Raw genomic sequence first — 21,221 nt, 5'->3', positions numbered from 1 at the left:
TCCCAAATTAGTTTGAACTTTTCAAAAACTGGTCTTTTAAAGCTTTCCTATTCTGTATCATCACGTTTTTTAAATTTCAGTATAATAATATACACGCCTGGGAACTTTTCTTCACAGTTAAGTATACAATTAGCAATTGCTGGGTAACTAGTTGATCCAAGTATTACTATGGGCTAAATTTTAAATTATGCTTATCAACTGTGCAATTTTAATAAAGTATTTTGAAATCACCCTTCATTAAAACAAAGTATATTTGCTATTGATAGTTTTTAAAAAGCAATATGCTGCTAAGTTACTTCAGTTGTGTCCAACTCTGTGCGACCTCAGAGACGGCAGCCCACCAGACTCCCCCGTCCCTGGGATTCTCCAGGCAAGAACACTGGAGTGGGTTGCCATTTCCTTCTCCAGTGCATTAAAGTGAAAAGTGAACGTGAATTTGCTCAGTTGTGTCCAACTCTTAGCGGCCCCATGGACTGCAGCCCACCAGGCTCCTCCATCCATGGGATTTTCTAGGCAAGAGTACTGGAGTAGGTCGCCATTGCCTTCTCCCAAAAAGCAATATATTTATAGCCTAAACCCATGTCCTTAGTGAAATAAATGGTAATCACATCTATTCTTTATATAGTAAAATGAGTCATCAATCACACACCATTACAAACCAGTATCTTCATATATTGCTGTTTTTAATTAATTAATTCAGGAATGGAATTCAGGAATGGCGCCTTTGAGAAGTCAGAAGGACATAGTGTACTGCACAAACTTCACTGATTTTTTTTACACAAACTTAGTGTAGTCATAAAAATCAAACAAAAGGTATAACCCTTTGTTTAGTTTTCACAGAAGTAAAATATTTAAATTGCAACTATTTCCTTTTTTTTTTTAAATTAGAAAGGCAGAGTAAATAAACCCAGGGTTCCTGTACTTTACATCATCTGTAAAATTACATTTAAGACCACATAACCACCACTTCTCTAGCTTAATTTTTCCTCAGTCAGTAATAAACTGAAATTTTGGCTTTTGGTGCCAGCTAAAATCTGATTAATGTACCAGTTTTCAAGAGAGTCAAGCACATCACAGGATTATTGTAAATCTTAAGTAAAATAATGTATGAAAGCACTTTGTTTAAAAAAGGAGGGGATTATCATCATACAAACGCAGGTTAGTATAATAGTTGCCTTAACAACTGAACTTTACGTATTTCATACGCCATAAACCTTGGGGGATGGATAAGGGAAGTTAATTAGAAATGAGGAACCAGGAACTAAAACTGAAATCAACCCCACGAATTCCTTAAATATGTCTGAAACAAAAGTTATTCTTATCAATGCTTCTTAAAATTTTCATAAATTCAAAGGCAACCACACACTCTCATTCTCTGAGGAAGCACATTAATGTGGCTAAATAAAAGTACTAATTTGTGCACAACACCGACTCCAAAGAAAACTATTAAAATAACTCTCCAATTTAACTTTTTTTTCTGTTCTAATTTTACTTCTACTAACACAGGACCACATAAAAGTTTAAACAGCTGTTTTTAAAACAGTGTACTTTATCCACCATCCATTTTACCTCCTTTTCCTCCCCAAGACATATTTGTTAGCTCAGGACAGAAGGTCCTAGGGGAAACACTCACAAGGCCTGTGTCCCTAACACCCAGCATTAAGAAAAGCAACCTGCTAGCCAATGCTTTTTCTTGCTCTGCACAGCAAACTTATTTAACAAAGGCAGGATATTAGGGATGTTAGATTTCAGTTGCGTGTTGCATGCGCTCAGTCATGTCTGACTCTTTGCAACCTCACAGACTGTACCGCCAGGCTCCTCTGTCCATGGAATTTTCCAGGCAAGGATACTGGAGTGGGTTGCCATTCCCTTCTCCAGGGGATCTTCCTGGCTCAGAGACTGAACCCACATCTCTTGTGTTGCCTGCATTGGCAGGCGGATTCTTTACCACTGAGCATTCTTTACCACCTAGGGTTTCACAATGAGTTCACAATAAATGTTTAATAAATATGACAGATAAAACACAAAAGACAGACTTCCCTGGCCGTCCAGTGGTTAAGACTTCACATTTACAATGCAGGGCGTGCAGGTCTGATCCCTGATCAGGGAACTAACATCCCACATGCCACGCAGCCAAAAAAATATATTAAAAAATAAATAAAAATTTTAAAAAACCCACAGAAGACATTCCTAAGTAACCAATGAGTCATAGAAGAGATCACAAGGGAAATCAGAAAAATACTTTGAGATGAATGAACAGGAAAATACAACATACCAAAACTTATAAGATACAGCTAAAGCAGTGCTCAGAAGTAGCTACAAACACCTAAATTAAGAAAGATTTTAAAGGCAATAACCTAACTTTTTACCCTAAGAAACTAGAAAAAAAGAGCAAATTAAACTGAAAACAAGTTGATGGAAAGAAATAATAAAATCAGAGTAGATATAAATAAAACAGAGAATGAAAAAACAATCAAAACCAAAAGTTGGTGCTTCAAAAAGACCAACAAAATTGACAAACCTTTAGCTAGACTGATCGAACAAGAGAAAATGTTCAAAACCCTAAACTCAAAACTGAAAGAAAAGACATCACTATTACCTTTACCAAAGTAAAAATGATTACAAGAGAAGACTATGAAAAATTGTATGCCAAAAAACCAGATAACCTAGTTGAAATGGACAAATTTCTAGAAAGATACAAAGTAGCAAGAGTGACTCAAGAAGGAATAAAAAAATCTAAAAAGACTTATGACAAATAAAGAGACTGAAAGAGTAATCAAAAAATTTCCCATAAAGAAAAGTCCAGGTCCAGGTGACTTCATTGGTAAATTAACCAAGCATTTTAAAGAATTAACACTAATTCTTCACAAACCCTTCCAAAAAAACAAGAGGAAAGAACATAGCAAGTTCATTCAATGAGCCAAAATTAGCCTGATAACAAAAAACCAAGATATAAGAAAACTACAGACCAACATGTCTTAAGAATATAGATGGAAAAATCTTCAATAAAATACTAGCAAACTAAATCTAACAGCATATAAAGAGGATTATATACCATAACTGGATGATTTATCCCAGGAATAAAGGTTGGTTTAACAACCAAAAATCAATTAGTGTAATATACCATATCAATAGGAGAAAAGACAAAAATTACATGTTCATCTCAACAGACTCAGTAAAAGCACTTGACAAATACAACACCCTTATATTATTTAAAAAAGCAAACCTTCAAAAAACTAGGAATAGAAGGGAACTTCAACCTGGTAAAGAGCATCTATGAAACAAACACCCACAGCCAACATCATGTAGAGGTGAAAGACTGAAATCTTTCTCCAAAGATCAGAAACAAAACAAGGATTCTGTCCTCTCCAGTCATGTCTATTCAACATTGTGTTGGAGGTTCTAGCCACAGCAATCAAGAAAAAGAAAGAAGGCATTCAGATTATAAAGGAAAATTTCTATTTGAGGATGATATGATCTTATATACAGAAAATTCTAAGGAATCTGCAAAAAAACTATTAGAACTCATGAGTTGAACAAAGTTGCAAGATACAAGATCAAGATAAAAATATCAGTTGTGTTTCTATACACAATGAACAAGCTGAAAATGAAATTATGGAAACATTCCATTTAGAATAGTATCAAAAATAATAAAATATTTAGGAATAAATTTAATGAAAGAACTGCAAGACTTGTATACTGAAAACCACAAAAATCACTGTAAGAAATTAAATAAGATATAATAAAAAGACATTCCCTGTTAATGGGTTGGTAGACTTAATACTGTTAAGATGAGTACTCCCCAAACTGAGCTACAGATTCAACACAATTTCTATCAAAATTCCAGATGACTTTTTGCATAAATTGACAAGATAATCCTAAAATTCATATGGAAATACAATGGACCCAAAATAGCCAAGGCAATCTTTTAAAAGAACAAAGGCAGAGGACTCCCACTTTCTGATTTCAAAACTTATTAGAAAGCAATAGGAATAAAGATAGTGTGGTACTGGCACAAGGACATAGAGATCAATGGAAAAGAACTGTAAATCACATAAGAGACATACCCAGAATATAACACTCACACTCAACAATAAAAAGATAAATAATCCAATTAGAATGTGGGCAGAATATTTGAACAGACAGTTCTCCAAAGACATATGCCAATAGGGGAAATGTGAATCAAAATCATGAGATACCTCTTTAAACCCACTAGGACGGCTGCTGCTGCTGTGTAATCAAAAAGACAGCCCAGAACAAGTATTGGTACAGATGTGGAGGAATGGAAGCTTCATACATGGTTGATGGGAATGGAAAATGGCGGCCACTTTGGAAAACAGTTTGCCAGTTCCTCCAAAATATTAAACACAGAATTACCATATGACTCAGAAATTCTATGTCTTGTTTTATCTCCAAAAGAAATGAAAACATACATCCACATAAGAAATTGTACACAGATGTTCAGGGCACCATTCATTATTCATGATGGGTAAAAAATGGAAACCAACCAAATGTGCAAAGGTTGATGAATGGGTAACAAAATATGGTGGATCCAAACAGTGGAACATTGTTCAGCCATACAAGGGAATGAAGTGCTGATACCACGGTAAAACATGACTGAACCTTGAAAACATGCCAAGAGAAAGAAGTGGAAATACAAAAGGGTGTATGATTCCATTTATACAGACTGTCTAGAGCAGGCAATGTATAGCAACAGAAAGCATATCAGTGGTTGCTTAGGGCTGAGAAGGGGAGGGAGAGAATAGGGAGTGACTGCTAAAGGGCTTGTTGTTTGTTTTTTAAATGAATAGATTGTTTTTAAGATCTGTTTTAGGTTTACAAGAAAATTCAGCAGAAAGTACAGAGAGTTCCATATATCCTCTCTCTCTGCCCACACAGTCTCCTCTATTAACATCCTGCATTAGCATGGTACATTTGTTACAACTGATGAGCCTCATGTTGGTATTAATAAGTAAAGACCATAGTTTACTTGAGAGTTTACTCTCTGTTGTATAATTCTGTGGGTTCTGACAAACCCATCTGCCACTGCAGTATCATACAGAGTATTTCCACTGCCCGAAAACCTCCTGCACTCTACCTATTCCTCCCCCCTCACCCTGAAACCTTGGCAAGCACTGACCTTTATTACTATCTCTATAGCTTCGCCTTTTCCAGAATGTCATGTAGTGGAGTCGTACAGTATGTAGTATGTAACCTTATTCAAACTGGCTTCTTTCACTTAGCAATATGCATTTAAGTTCCTTCACACCTTTTTGGAGCTTAATAATGTGCTTCTTTTTAATCACTAAATAATATGAGTAACTTCCTCCATTATATGGATATACCTCAGTTTATTTATAAGGGATTCTTTTGGGGGTGATGAAAATGTTCTAGAATTATCAATAGACAGTGGTGATCACTGCAAACTCTGAATAAATACACTAAAAAAAAAATCACAAAATTGTATATTTGTAAAGGATGAATTTTATAGTATGGACTATTTTTAAAAATGACATGAACCTTAGAGAACAGAAAACAGCAGCAAAGGAAAAATGAAGGTGCCACAGAGACACAAGCAGATGAGGAGGAAAAAAACATGACGGGGGTGGAAGGTTTGAGCATGCTGCTGCTGCTGTTGCTGCTACTAAGTCACTTCAGTCGTGTCTGACTCTGTGAGACCCCAGAGACAGCAGCCCACCAGGCTTCCCCGTCCCTGGGATTCTCCAGGCAAGAACACTGGAGTGGGTTGCCATTTCCTTCTCCAATGCATGAAAATGAAAAGTGAAAGTGGAGTCACTCAGTCGTGTCCGACTCCTAGCGACGCCATGGACCGTAGCCTACTGGGCTCCTCCGTCCATGGGATTTTCCAGGCAAGAGTACTGGAGTGGGGTGCCACTGCCTTCTCCGACCGGCTCCCCAGTCAGTGGGTTTAATTTCCGTGGAAAGAGGAGGCATGATTTAGGTGCAAGTCCTTCAGGGGCTTCTTCAAAAAAGGAAGACTCCAGTGTCCAGAGGAAGTCCTATTCCAAAGATTTTTGTATCATTTTACTTTCAGTGTTTTCAGAACAAACAACAAAAACAAATTCAGAGCCAACTCAGGGTGTGCAGGGAGACAGCACTCATTCTCTCTGCCGACAAGCCCTAACCCTAACCCTCCACATGGCAGCTCACATTATTTCACACCACTGGAGGGGAAAACTGTTATCCTCACCTTTTTCAGGTAAGGTGGGGAAAATTCATTTCTTTATTCAACAACCATTTATTGAACGCTCACTTTGCCCCAAACACTGTCAAACTCTAGAAATGTTAATACAAGAAGATAGGGTCCTTACCTTTAATGTATTTTGACTTGTGAAATGCAGCAGACATATAATAACATTATAAAGGGCAAGATATCAGAATACACAGAGATGCTGCTGGTAAGGAGATGCACATGCATGCGTGCACGTGTGAGCGCATGCAGGCACACACACAACACACACGGTGATCTATTTCATGGATGACCCAATGTTTTTATTTTTTATTGAAGGATAATTGCTTTACAGAACTTTGTTTTCTGTCAAACCTCAACCTGATCAGCCATAGGTATACATATATCCCCTCCCTTTGAACTTCCCTACCATCTCCCTCCCCATCCCACCCCTCTAGGTTGATACAGAGCCCCTGTTGAGTTCCTGAGCCACACAGCAAATTCCCGTTGGCTATCTGTATTACACATGGTAATGTAAGTTTCCATGTTACTCTTTCCACACATCTCACCCTCTCCTCCCCTCTCTCCGTGTCTGTAAGTCTGTTCTCTATGTCTGCTTCTCCACTGCTGCCCTGTAAGTAAATTCTTCAGTACCACTTTTCTAGATTCCATATATATGCATTAGAATACAATATTTAACTTTCTCTTTCTGACTCACTTACTCTGTATGATAGGTTCTAAGTTCATCCACCTCATTAGAACTGACTCAAAGGTGTTCCCTTTTATGGCTGAGTAATGTTCCCTTGTGTATATGTACCACAACTCCTTTATCCATTCATCTGTCGATGGACATCTAGGTTGCTTCCGTGTTCTAGCTATCGTAAACAGTGCTTCAGTGAACAATGGGTACACGTGTCTTTTTCAATTTTGATTTCCTCAGGGTATATGCCTAGGAGTAGGATTGCTGGGTCATATGGTAGTTTTATTCCTAGTTTTTTAAGGAATCTCCATACTGTCTTTCATAGTGGCTGTATCAATTTACGTTCCCACCAACAGGGCAAGAGCGTTCCCTTTTCTCCACACCCTCTCCAGCATTTATTGTTTGTAGACTTTTTGATGATGGCCATTCTGACCAGTGTGAGGTGATATCTCATTGTAGTTTTGATTTGCGTTTTTCTAATAATGAGCAATGTTGAGCATCTTTTCATGTGTTCGTTAGCCATCTGTATGTCTTCTTTGGAGAAACGTCTGTTAGGTCTTTTCCCCACTTTTTGATTGGGTTGTTTGTTTTTCTGGTATTGAGTTGTAAGAGCTGCTTGTATATTTTGGAAATCAATCCGTTGTCAGTTGTTTCATTTGCTATTATTTTCTCCCACTCTGAGGGTTGTCCTTTCACCTTGCCTATAGTTTCCTTTGCTGTGGAAAAGCTTTTAAGTTTAATCAGGTCCCACTTGTTTACTTTTGTTTTTATTTCCATTACTCTAGGAGGTGGGTCATAGAGGATCTTGCTTTGGTTTATGTCATCTAGTGTTCTGCCTGTTTTCTTCTAAGAGTTCTATAGTTTCTGGTCTTACATTTAGGTCTTTAATCCATTTTGAGTTTATCTTTCGGTGTGGTGTTAGGAAGTGCTCTAAACATGTAGCAGTCCAGTTTTCCCAGCACCATTTATTGAAGAGGCTGTCTTTGCCCCATTGTATATTCTTGCCTCCTTTGTCAAAAATAAGGTACCCATAGGTGCATGGGTTTATTTCTGGGCTTTCTATCTTGTTCCATCGCATGGATGACCTAATTTTAGTTCAAAGATTTTCAACATCAGAGCAAAGCCTAGAACCCAAGTCCCCTGATTAGCATCATAGCAGCTTGTCACAAGATGACTATCATCAAGCATGACTATTTCCCTTCTAGATTCCCAGGTAGGACTCATTAACCTGAACACGTAATTCCCTGAAGAGACTAAAACTGACAGATGCTTTATATGCACTGCTATATTAATGCTAAATAGTCACTCATTTAATGACTAGATTCATTTACTCCAACTCACTAGTCACTTGATGGGGGGAGTGGTGAGGAGATTAAGTAACAAATGTTTTCACTTTATGCTTCTTTGAAATTTCCCTCAACTCTCCATGCCCACTCACTGAAGTCATGCCAATTTACTCCTTTACAAAATCCCTGATTTAGTTCTTCTTTTCTATTCCTCCTACATCACTACCCTACTTACAGACTATTACCACAGGTTCCTGGCAGGTCTCTCTTCCATGTCTCCATGTCTGTCCTTAACTTCCTTGGTTAATCTATCTTACAAAGAACATCCAAATTAACTTTTCTTTTCCACTTATTAAAATAACTTTAGTGTGTTTTTCTTTATTGTGAAAAAGTAATACCTAATCATTACAGAAATGAATAAACTTTAAGGGCCCCTAGATATTCACGACCCAAATAATCATGATGGTGTGATCACTCACCTAGAGCCAGACATCCTGGAATGCGAAGTCAAGTGGGCCTTAGGAAGTATCACTACGAACAAAGCTAGTGGAGGTGATGGAATTCCAGTTGAGCGATTTCAAATCCTGAAAGATGATGCTGTGAAAGTGCTGCACTCAATATGTCAGCAAATTTGGAAAACTCAGCAGTGGCCACAGGACTGGAAAAGGTCAGTTTTCATTCCAATCCCAAAGAAAGGCAATGCCAAAGAATGCTCAAACTACTGCACAATTGCACTCATCTCACACGCTAGTAAAGTAATGCTCAAAATTCTCCAAGCCAGGCTTCAGCAATACGTGAACTGTGAACTTCCTGATGTTCAAGCTGGTTTTAGAAAAGGCAAAGGAATCAGAGATCAAATTGCCAACATCTGCTGGATCATCGAAAAAGCAAGTGTTCCAGAAAAACATCTATTTCTGCTTTATTGACTATACCAAAGCCTTTGACTGTGTGGATCACAATAAACTGTGGAAAATTCTGAAAGAGATGGGAATACCAGACCACCTGACCTGCCTCTTGAGAAACCTGTATGCAGGTCAGGAAGCAACAGTTAGAACTGGACATGGAACAACAGACTGGTCCCAAATAGGAAAAGGAGTACATCAAGGCTGTATATTGTCACTCTGCTTATTTAACTTATATGCAGAGTACATTGGAGAAGGCAATGGCACCCCACTCCAGTACTCTTCCCTGGAAAATCCCATGGACGGAGGAGCCTGGTAGGCTGCAGTCCATGGGGTCGATAAGAGTCGGACACCACTGAGCGATTTCACTTTCACTTTTCACTTTCATGCATTGGAGAAGGAAATGGCAACCCGCTCCAGTGTTCTTGCCTGGAGAATCCCAGGGACGGGGGAGCCTAGTGGGCTGCCGTCTATGGGGTCTCACAGAGTCAGACACGACTGAAGCGACTTAGCAGCAGCAGCAGCAGCAGAGTACATCATGAGAAACACTGGGCTGGAAGAAGCACAGCTGGAATCAAGACTGCTGGGAGAAATATCAATAACCTCGGGTATGCAGATGACACCACCCTTATGGCAGAAAGTGAAGAGGAACTAAAGAGCCTCTTGATGAAAGTAAAAGAGGAGAGCGAAAAAGTTGGCTTAAAGCTCAACATTCAGAAAAATTAAGATCATGGCATCCGGTCCCATCACTTCATGGCAATTAGATGGGGAAACAGTGGAAACAGTGTCAGACTTTATTTTTGGGGGCTCCAAAATCACTGCAGATGGTGACTGCAGCCATGAAATTAAAAGACGCTTACTCCTTGGAAGGAAAGTTATGACCAACCTAGACAGCATATTAAAAAGCAGAGACATTACTTTGTCAACAAAAATCCATCTAGTCAAGGCTATAGTTTTTCCAGTAGTAATGTATGGATGTGAGAGTTGGACTATAAAGAAATCTGAGCGCCGAAGAATTGATGCTTTTAAACTGTGGTGTTGGAGAAGACTCTTGAGAGTCCCTTGGACTGCAAGGAGATCCAACCAGTCCATCCTAAAGTAAATCAGTCCTGGGTGTTCATTGGAAGGACTGATGTGAACCTAAAACTCCAATATTTTGGCCACCTGATGCAAAGAGCTGACTCATCTGAAGAGACCCTGATGCTGGGAAAGATTGAAGGCAGGAGGAGAAGGGGACGACAGGATGAGATGGTTAGATAACATCACCGACTCAATGGACGTGGGTTTAGGTGGACTCCGGCAGTTGGTGATGGACAGGAAGGCCTGGAGTGCTGCTGTTCATGGGGTCACAAAGAGTTGGACACGACTGAGAGACTGAACTGAACTGAGGCTGTGTCTCTTTGCAGCTCAAGAAGAGACCTCTGGCTCAGCTCTGCTTACTAGGTCACCAAATCCAGTTTCTTGTGGCTGCTGTAACAATTACCACAAACTTGGTGGCTGAAAACAACAGACATGTATTCTCTCTGTTCTTGGCAGGACTGCACTCCCTCTAGAGGCTCTAGGGGAGAAGTCATCCTTTGCCGCTTGCAGGAGCCGCTGGTGGCCATGAGCATTCCTTCATCTGTGGCCACATCAGTCCAATCACTGCCTCTGAGGTCACATTGCCTCCACATCTGTTTCTCAAATCTCCCTTGGCCTCACTCTTAGGAGGACATTTATCACTGGATTTACAGCTCATTCAGAGAATCCAAGGTACACTCATCCTCTCAAATCCTTACCTAAATCACATTTGGGGCCATCTAGTATTCCCTCTTTATCCATATAAGGTGATATCCACAGGTTCCAGGGGCTAGCACGTGGATATATCTTTCTAGAGGCCATTCTTCAACATGCTACATCCAGGCTCCCACTCACCAAGCCATTTTTCTCTTTCATTTACCCCAGCAAGTCATGCCAGTGTCCTTAGGGACCTCACCCTGCCCCCTGAATTCCTACTTGTCCTCACCAATTCTCTAAATGTTCGCTCTTCACACCGCCCACCACCATCCCACCATCCAAACCAGCAAATACTAAGCTTTCTTTGGTTACAGTCAGCCCTGGCCCTCATTCTGCAAAGCTCTTGCTGACAGTCACTTCTGTCCACATGTTACTTTTCTTCTCCATATTTCTAGAACATACAGTCAATATCACACTGAACTGTATGTTAGAGTGGCCTCACAGATTTAAGTTCTGTTGCCTTCAGGCGATGTGAGCACCTCGGGCACAGAAGCTGTGCTACTGCATCTGGCCCAGAGACAGACATTTATTCAAAGACTGACGACTGAATGAATAAATGCAAAGAAAAATTAACAATATTTCGCAATTTATTTTAAATTGGTATTACTATGACCACCACTACCACCAGCTTATAAAAGTTGTAAATTTTTTTTAAAAAAAGAGAAAAAAGAAAACGAAACCTCTCTCATAAGGGATATAAAATCTGAAAAACCAATCAATAACTCTTATTATTTTACCACCCCTCTTGCACTTATTTCCATCCTAATGCTCTAATTCTTAAGGCAACTCATCAAAGTTTCAAGTTGTTAAGTGTACAAGAACTACTGTATTTACATGAAGTGGTAGCATCAACCCCAGCTAAGAAGGAAAATAGCAGGAAAGCCTGTTTCACTTTTCTTTTGAAAACATAAAGTGAAACCTTATCTGCCATCAATTAAAGAAAAATAAGACACATATGACTGTGGCCAGACACTGCGCTTTACCACTTTAAAGAAAAAAAACAAGCAGCTACACTTTCATTTGGGGTTAAGGCTCCTTTAACTTCCTTCACAGCTGTTGTTCAGGCTTTTTCTCTTTTATTTACCAGCTCTTCCGAAAGAGAGAAAGTCTAATCCCATCTTCCTGCTGCTAACCTCTCTGCCAGGTTTTCTAGTCAAGAGAGGAGAAACAAGATAAAGCAGGCATTTCTGACTGAGTGTTCACCCCTGCCTCTCCTCACCTAACCCTTAATCCTCCCCTCCCCTTGCTGTTAACTGTTTGAAGCTAAATGTAATACAATTATACATATATTTTAGCAATCCCCAAAACTATTATAGACTGACTCAGTAACAGTGGTCTGCAGACATATCTCATTTCATTGTGCTTCACTTTACTGCGTTTTTTTTTTTTTTTTTTACAAATTGAAGGTTTATGGCAACTCGGCATTGTCAGATGATGGTTAGCATTTTTTAGCAATGATGTACTTTTTTTTTTTTAAAGAGATCATGCTATTGTATACTTAAATAGCATACTTTAATAACATACTGTCATACTACTACTAGCATACTTAAATAGCATACTTTAATAGCATACTTTAATAACATTATACTGTTATACTACACAGACTACCGTCTAGTGTAGACATAACTTTTATACTCATTGGGAAACAAAAAAATTTACGAGGCTTGCTGTATTGTGGTATTCGCTTTACTGCAATAGTCTGTAAGTGAACCTACAGTTTATCTGAGTCGGCCTGCACACTGTATTCAACTCTCTTTGCTTCCTTCCCACCCACTTTCCCTCAACCACTACATTTCGGCTTCGGCGCCATCACTCTGTTGAAGCTTCTCTTGCTAGGTTCACAAACCACCTCCTATTTTTGAAATTCAGTGGATACTTTTTCCCTACTTCCTTTAGATGGAATACTAATCCTTTTTGTGTGTGTGTGTGTGTGGATCTCCTATATCACTAACCTCTTCTTTTCAGTTTGTTGAATCCTATTCCTCCACCTCTTCTGATCATTTTATAGTCTGCCAGGGTTCTGTCTCTAGCTCTCTCTCCTGTCCACCTTCTTCATCCTTCAAGGATTTTATGCATGCTGCATACACCTATATTCTAACAGTCTCCAGCATCGTCTTCAGCTCAGGTCTTTCTTGTGAGCAGTGTAACCAAGCTGGTGAGGAGGAGTCACACAGAACAAGCATTTATTTTGAACCCCTTATGCACTATGTTTTTTTTTTTCTAATACATGTAACATTTCATTCTTAACTCTTACACTAACTCAATAAAGTTAACCCATCTATTTTATAGGTAATGAAATACAGTTCTGATAATCTGTTCAACATAAATCATAGCAATATTTTCATTGATCAGTCTCCCAAGGCAAAAGTGTCCCAAAATAAAAGCAAAAATAAACAAATGGCACTAATCAAACTTTAGAGCTTTTGCACAGCAAAGGAAACCAAAAAAAAAAAAAAAAAGACAACCTTGAGAATGGTAGATAATACTTATTAACAATGCAAATGACAAGGGGTTACTATCCAAAACATAGGAACAGTTCACATAACTCAGTATCAAAAGGTAAACAATAAATGGGCTGAAGACCTAAAGGACACACAGATAGCCAACAGGCACATGAAAAGATGCTCAACGTTGCTTATTGTTAGAGCAATGCAAATCAAAACCACAATGAGGTGCTTACCTCACACCTGGCAGAATGGCTATCATCAAAAAGTCTACAAGTAACAAATACTGGAGAGGGTGTAGGAAAAAAGGGAACCCTCTGACACTGTTGGTGGGAAGGTAAATTGGTACAGTTACTATGGAAAATACTATGGTGGTTCCTTAAAAACAAAAGTAGAGCTACCATATGATCCGGCAACCCCATTCCTGGGTATATATTCAGAAAAGAAGAAAACTCTAACTCAAAAAGATACATGCATCCCAATGATCATAGCAGCACTATGAAAGTCCATAACCAAGACATGGACATAACTCAAGTGCCCCTCAGCAGACTATTGGTTTAAGAAGATATAGTGTGTGTGTGTGTGTGTGTGTATGTGTGTATAATGAATATATGTGTGTGTTATATATATATATATATAATATGTATATATAAAATGGAATATTAGTTATAAAAAATGAAATATTGCCATTTGCAGCAACATGGATGGACCTAGAGAATATTATACTTAGTGAAGTAAGTCAGAGAAAGACAAGTATTATATTACTTAATGTAGAATCTAAAAAATAATACCAATTAGCCTATATACAAAAAAAAAAAAGACACACTGACAGAAAACAAATTTATGATTACTAAAGGGAAAAGGGAGGTGGGTAGGGATAAACTAGGACTATGGGATTAATAGATACACACTGTGTTTAGTTGTTCAGTCATGTCCAACTCTCTGTGACCCCATGGACTGTAGCCTACCAGGCTCCTCTGTCCATGGGGATTCTCCAAGCAAGAATACTAGAGCGCATTGCCATGCCTTCCTTCAGAGGATCTTCCCAACCCAGGGATCAAACCCAGGTCTCCCACATTGCGGGCCATCTGATTCTTTACTATCTGAGCCACCAGGGAAGCCCAGGAATACTGGAGTGGGTAGCCTATTCCTTCTCCAGTGGATCTTCTTGACCTAGTAATGGAAATGGGGTCTCCTGCATTACAGATAGATTAAAATAGATAAGCAACAAGGCTTTACTGTATAGCACAGGGAACCATATGCAATATCTTATAATAACCTATAATGGAAAATACTCTGAAAAATATATATATAACTGAATCGCTTTGCTGTATACCTGAAACTAATGCACTATTGTAAATCAACTATACTTCAATTTAAAAAATAATAATCTGTCCAAAATCATAATAGCTTGAAAGTGGTAGAAATCAGATTTCCCAAATTTCTTAGCTTAACTTGCCAAGCAAATCCTGATCGGGCACCTGGTTATCTTTCCATCCTTGTCTCTGCCCACATCTCTACTTGTGCCTTATGCTCAGCTCAGGGATCAGCAAACTTCAGCCCACCTGGCCGACTAAAGTCAGCCAGCTGCCTGTTTTGGGAAATAAAGTTTTATCAGAATACAGCCACACCCATTCATTACGTTCTGCCTATGGCTGCTTTCACGTTTCAATGGCAGAGTTGAGTAATTACAACAGAGATCACATGGCCCACAGATATTTACTATCTGGTCCTTTACAGAAAATCTCCCAACTCCTGCTCCAGCTTGTACCAAAATACTTATTTTCCAGTGCAATATGCTTTAGTATAGGATGTTCCCTCTTTCCCATTTTCTGGGGCACTTCTATTCTTCCTGACAGATTCATGCCTACTGTGTGAACCCATGTCTGACAGACCCAGACAGGCATCCATTCTTGGTGCCCTCGAAGCACTTTGCTGTCACTGCCCTCGTTTCTCACCTCACCACGCAGTAGTTATTTTTCTGTATGTTTATCTAGTCCACTGAAACATCAGTTCCTGAGAATATTATAAACTCTTACTCATCTCTGAATCTCTACTGTCTAGCACAATGTCTCGTACATATTAGGTGTCCAACAAATGTTTGATGAAGAATGGAGAAATGAATAAATGAACAAACTTTTGTGAAAATCTTAAAGCACAAAACATTCTGAATAAGGTTATTTAAACTTCAATTTCAACTGATATCTGCAGAGGTACCCCAATGTACACGGGACCTAGACAGGAAAAGGGGGCACATTTAAAATGTTAACAAGCTGTCTAGTTTGGCAAAGGAGCTGGCTCTTCTGCCTTGGTCTTGTTGAAAGCATGGATGGATCAGGAGGACAGAAAAGGTAGAAAGTGTCTGAGCTCTGTCACTGCCCAAAGAGGGCAGTTCCAGCTGTAGCAAAGGATGGCTAAGGGGCCAAGAGGAGGGACTTTAGGGGCCAAAGGACAGCTCTGGTTTGGTTTATTCACTACGTCGTATCTGACTCTTGTGACCCCATGGACTGCAGCCTACCAGTCTCCTCTATCCATGGGATTTTCCAGGCAAGAATACTGGAGCAGGTTGCCATTTACGTCTCCAGGGTACCTTGCTGACCCAGGGATCGAAACTGGGTTTCCTGCATTGCAGGCAGATTCCTTACCAACTGAGTTCTGGGAATGTCAAAGAGATTTTTTGGCCAAGTAAAAATTTTTGTGAGAACCAGCACTACTCAGAACAACTGAATGGAACAAAGACATAAGGGGTAAGGAAGGTATAAGGCATTTTAAGATAATTGTGCGGAGCTCAGGTGGAAAGGAAGTATGCAGAAGAACAGCAGCTCATATCAGTATTCTGAGGCCAGAGAGGGACTTTCTCACCAGTCCCTCAAGTGGAAATTGATGCCCTAAACATCATATCAGAGAAGACAATGGCACCCCACTCCAGTACTCTTGCCTGGAAAATCCCATGGACGGAGGAGCCTGGTAGGCTGCAGTCCATGGGGTCGCTGAGGGTCGGACACGACTGAGCGACTTCACTTTCACGCATTGGAGAAGGCAATGGCAACCCGCTCCAGTGTTCTTGCCTGGAGAATCCCAGGGACGGTGGACCTGGTGGGCTGCCATCTATGGGGTCTCACAGAGTCGGACACAACTGAAGCGACTTAGCAGTAGCAGCAGTAGCAGCAAATGTCATATAGGGCATTATATATTATACATTATATATTATAGTTAGGCTATACAGAAATGTCATCTTTTATCAGCTTTGTCTGTGGCAGGAACGCAGCTATCTAGGGTATTTCAAGTCACTCATTCATTCATTTGATAAACATGAAAGTCAAATATAAAATTGGAAATAAGAACTCTCTATGATCAAAGCCCCTGAAAATGACTCCTTTCAATTTTCTTTATAATTGAATGCAGCAGGTTAGGGAGAAAAGGCTTTCATAAAAAGAAACACTTTTCTCCAGTGGAGGACACATAGGTGGGCTCAAGAGACTACCATTCTCACACAATCTGACAGGGAAGGGCCATTTCACGTCCCATTCCATTGTTCCTGTCCCATTTGGGAGCATCACTAAGAAAGGAGGGTAGTATGGGGGAAACACAGCTGCAAATATCACGAAAGAGCACACACCTAATAATGACTACAGTGAGCATCTCGGGTGCCTGCTGCACTGTGCAGAAGACCAAGGACATCGCTGCCAGGTAATGTAACAATGGTAACATTTCTGGGTGCCTAGTATGTGTTTACTCTGTACTTGATGCTTCCTATGCATGATCTCTGATCCTCAACAAAGCCTGGGGAAAAGGCAGTGACCATTTAACATAAAACAGAAGCTCAAAAAGGTTAACTCAACCAAGATTTTTTTTTTTCCTTCCTAACTAGGTTAAGTAGAGATCTGCTCAATCAGAATTTGAGATCTACTACTCAGCACTTCCCCAAGCCCTCAGTCTTAGATACCCACTCTGTCTCTTGCGTTCTTTTTCCCGTTTGCTGTAGTCTGTATACTCTGGCTCAGCAGAGCACATTGATGAATATTAATAAATCCCAGCTACACCTCGAGCAGTCTCCTTAATGCCGCTCTGTTCCAATCCAGCTTAGTCTTTGTGAACCAGTACTCTATGATGTAATGTACCAGGCACATTGCTAGACACTTGGGAGGCAAAGCTGCACCGGCCATTCCAATCTGTCCTGCTCTGACTCCAGGAAACCAGACAGCAGAACATGCAGCGCTCTTGCAGACTCACTCATCACCACTGATGAAAACAACTCAGAATACAGAATCTTTATAAAGAGAGGTCGTCACAGTGTCATTCTATTTCCTGACCTGTTCATTCAAACACTGCTTCTCTCTGACTGCTGACCCTGCCCACTCTGTCCTCGTCCTGTTGCCCTGGCCTTTCTGTCAGTCGGTCTGTCATCTTTTATGTTCTCACCAGCACAACCACACTTCCAAGCCCCAACCCTCGGCTTCCCTACTGCAGCTTCCCTCAGAACCTGAGACTCCATCACCCATACATAATGGGAGGGAAAATGTGTTGTGTGTGTGAGCCTGGATGGATATACTGGGAGAACAATACAACTTCGCAGGACTGTAACAATTAGAGCACAGGGAAAGGCAGGATTGGGAGCCTTTTAAAAAGGCCGTTTCATACCGCCTGACTCCTCACAGAGTAGTCCAATCTTGCAGTACATGGCATTTAAATATTACTCATCCATGGCTTCGACATGTATTCAAAGTGAAAGTAGTATATTCACAGAAGCAATATCCATCCACATACATCTGAAATGGATTTCCTTTTCCAAAATCATTAAAGAATAAAGAAACTGCTGGTTTCTGCCACAAAAACAATGAATTAGTAAAGAATGAGAACTCAATTCATTTTGCTTACCTATGAACCATCTAAGAGGTTACTTGTGAATCGTTATGAATAGTCTACTTGCAAATTTTAACCTCACTCTTTTAGGCAAAACCGTAACACCATACCCTCCACTACAGCTTGCTTGTTTTAGAAATAAGTTCTATGTGATTTATAGGCAGGTAAAATAACTCAAAATCCTGTTTTTTTTTTTTTCTTGAATTTATTTGAGATTACTGAAGACTTTGAGAAAGTTATTAAATATTTCAAAGGTTTGAAAAAGAAACAACCAAAAATTCTGTAGAATATACCATGAGAGTCTCCAACCACGGAGACTAAAGACTATGTTAATTTGGCATCCTTTCCCAGCCAGCCGTATCTAGGAAAGACAGTGGATACAGTATTCGGATTTAATTTCAAAATTAACACTGAAAGATCAAGCTAGCAAAGACTGTTATGGAAAATTACCTTCTGATTTTTCTAGAAAAGTTTTAGAACTCCCTGTTTCTGACTTGGAAATCCCACTTCCTATTAGGAGGGCTTTACCCCTTTCCAAGTAAAGGTTCCTAGAGGTGAGTCCTACTTCCAGAGCAGTGCCCTGGGCTGTCCCTGCTGTCACTTTTCTCAGAGCCTCCCACGGGAATAGGAAGAGGAGATGATGGAGAGTAACACAAGCAGCACAGAGAAGATGGAGATTTTTTTCAGCCTCTCTGAGGATGTGTCAAACAAAAACTTAATAGCATCAAAGTGTTACTGGTTAAGTGGAGGGGGAAAGGGTACCCAAACGAAGGAAAAAGCTCTCAAAAGCAGCATGCCAGAGACAGTGGAAAGTAAAGCAGAGGGAAGGAGTATCTGCTTTGAAAACTGGCAAATTCTAGGGTCTGATGCCTTAAAGAAAAAAAAGGCGAACTTTCTAAACATTCTAAAACATCAATAAGCTGATGATCAATTAACTGGGCATCACTATCTTCATGACACATAACTAGATGACACTAACGAGTAAAGACAGGAAGGTTATAAACAAACTATATGAATTAACCAATAATGAATATTGTCTGTTATCTTAACGTCGCAGGGATAAGTGACCAGCATAAGCGAAGAGGGAGTGGGCATAGATTAACAAGAAGGAATTCACTTCTTTTCTTGAAGAAGGCTTTCTAGAGGTTAGATTCCAGGCTTTGGACGAATAGCAACAGGAGATTAGCAGAGTGTTCCAACCAACCACAGGAAAATAGCTCAGAGGGGGAGTGAACAGATTATATGAATGGGGCATTGAGTAAAGGAGCCTGAGAGAAGAAAAGGGGACAGTCTAGGGGAACAGGGCCGGTTCAGGGTGCCCTAGTTTAGGTCTCCGATGTGGAAAAAGGCTGGTTGGGGGCAACGGAAGGCAAAAAGAAAAAGCACAGTAGCTTCTTCACTTATCTCGGGAGCACTAGGGTCTGCACCACCTGGAAAAGCTGACCAACAAGCTTGCCCTGAGTGTGATTTTTCCGGAGTGGGCCCTTGTTGGAAGAACGCAGCCCGCTGTTCCCTCAATTCTTGTCTGGGTACCTGGGGTCATAGCTGGAGTCGCAGGGGTGTCTAAGGCAGACGTCTATTGGGTGCTGGGTGGACGGGGCTGAGGCTCAGCGGCGGGACGGGCACTTAGCGACAAGCAGGCGGCGGCGGCAGGGGAGCGTGCAAACCCCAGGACTTACCTTACTGTCATCCATCTCGGCAGACAGGCCGGCCCTCCCCCGGCTCAGCCGGCCTGGTCCGGCCCGGCCCCGCCCCGGGGGAAGAAGGGGATATGGTTCTGACCGCCTCCTCTCGCCTAACAGTTCGGTTCCCTGATGCCACAGTCACGGGGACGAGGGACCAGTTCAGGAATGGCAGAGCGGACCCTGGAGGCGGCCCAGAACGCCTCCCTTCGCTGCCGCCGCCGCCTCCTCCTCCCCCTCCATGACAGGCTCTGGCTGTGTTTACAGACGCCCTGGAGAGCAGCCCAGACCGGAGGGTGGGCTGGAGCGCGTCGCGCGGATTGGCCCGCTCGGCTGCCGTAGCACCGTAGCATTCTGGGGATTGTAGTTTCCCTCCCCGCGGTCTCTGCGCGGTGGACTGGAAAGGAAACTACAATGTCCACAGAGCCTCAGCCAGGCGGCGTCCGTTTTTCTGCCGAGGAGCGCCGAGGGGGCGGAGCTGAAGCTAGGTTTCCCACAGTGCGCGCTCATAAATGTTTGGGTCGGTGGTTTCCAGCGGCCTGGGGACTAGGAGGGGATCGTTGGGACCTAGCAGAGGCAACCCTGAAGGACGGTCCCTGGGAGCAGGCAATCCTCACGGATCCCGAGAAAACCATGAAGATTGTTTATTTTAAAAATTAAGAAACAACACCCCACCCCACCCCCTAAAAACAACAAAGAATGTGAAATCGTAGATGCTTCTAGAAACCATTTGACAGTTCCTCCCAGTGTTAGACCATATGGCCAAAAACTCCACCGGAAACTACAGTTTGTCCCTTCTGTCCTAGAAGCGTTATTCAAAGTAGTCAACGAATGGAAACAACCCAAATGTTCAACAGTAGATGAACTGATAGGCCCATCCTGGTATTTATATAAAAAAGAATATTATTCATGATGAATGAGGTTCTGATACCTGCTGCAATGTGGATGAGCCTTGAAAATACACTAAAGAGTAAAAGATGCAGGACACAAAAGGTCGCATATGGTGGATTCCATTTAAATGAACTGTTCAGAATGGGTAAAGAAAAAGTTGGTGAGTGGTTGTCAGGGGCTGGGGTTGGGGAATATAGTGGATGGGGTTGGGGAATATAGTGGATGGGGTTGGGAAATATAGTGGAGGTGGAGGGTGGGGGACCAGGAATGGGGCGTATTGATGGGTATTGGGTTTCTTTTGAGGTGGTGAAACTGTTCTAAAATTGAGTTAGTGATAGCTGCACAACTCGGAGAAAGCAATGGCAACCCATTCCAGTACTCTTGCCTGGAAACTCCCATGGATGGAGGAGCCTGGTAGGCTGCAGTCCATGGGGTCGAGAACAGTCTGACACGACTGAGAGACTTCACTTTGACTTTTCTCTTTCAG

At 41.0% G+C, this 21,221-nt stretch overlaps 1 protein-coding gene across 1 annotated transcript in view; it reads right to left on the bottom strand.

Moving 5' to 3' along the window:
- The window catches only part of CREBL2 (cAMP responsive element binding protein like 2), a 29,495-nt gene extending 9,362 nt beyond the window's left edge, over positions 1-20,133 (bottom strand). Inside the window, exon 1 of the mRNA XM_005890032.3 lies at positions 19,841-20,133. Coding sequence (XP_005890094.1) covers positions 19,841-19,855 — 15 coding nt within the window. The 5' untranslated portion in view covers positions 19,856-20,133. The remainder of the gene's footprint in view (positions 1-19,840) is intronic.
- Between the last annotated feature and the right edge of the window lie 1,088 nt (positions 20,134-21,221).

The sequence above is a fragment of the Bos mutus genome, chromosome 5 (assembly GCF_027580195.1).
Source record: "Bos mutus isolate GX-2022 chromosome 5, NWIPB_WYAK_1.1, whole genome shotgun sequence".
NCBI classification, from domain to species: domain Eukaryota; kingdom Metazoa; phylum Chordata; class Mammalia; order Artiodactyla; family Bovidae; genus Bos; species Bos mutus.
Note: the sequence above shows the minus strand (reverse complement) of the source record. Positions and strands in the feature narration are given on the sequence as shown.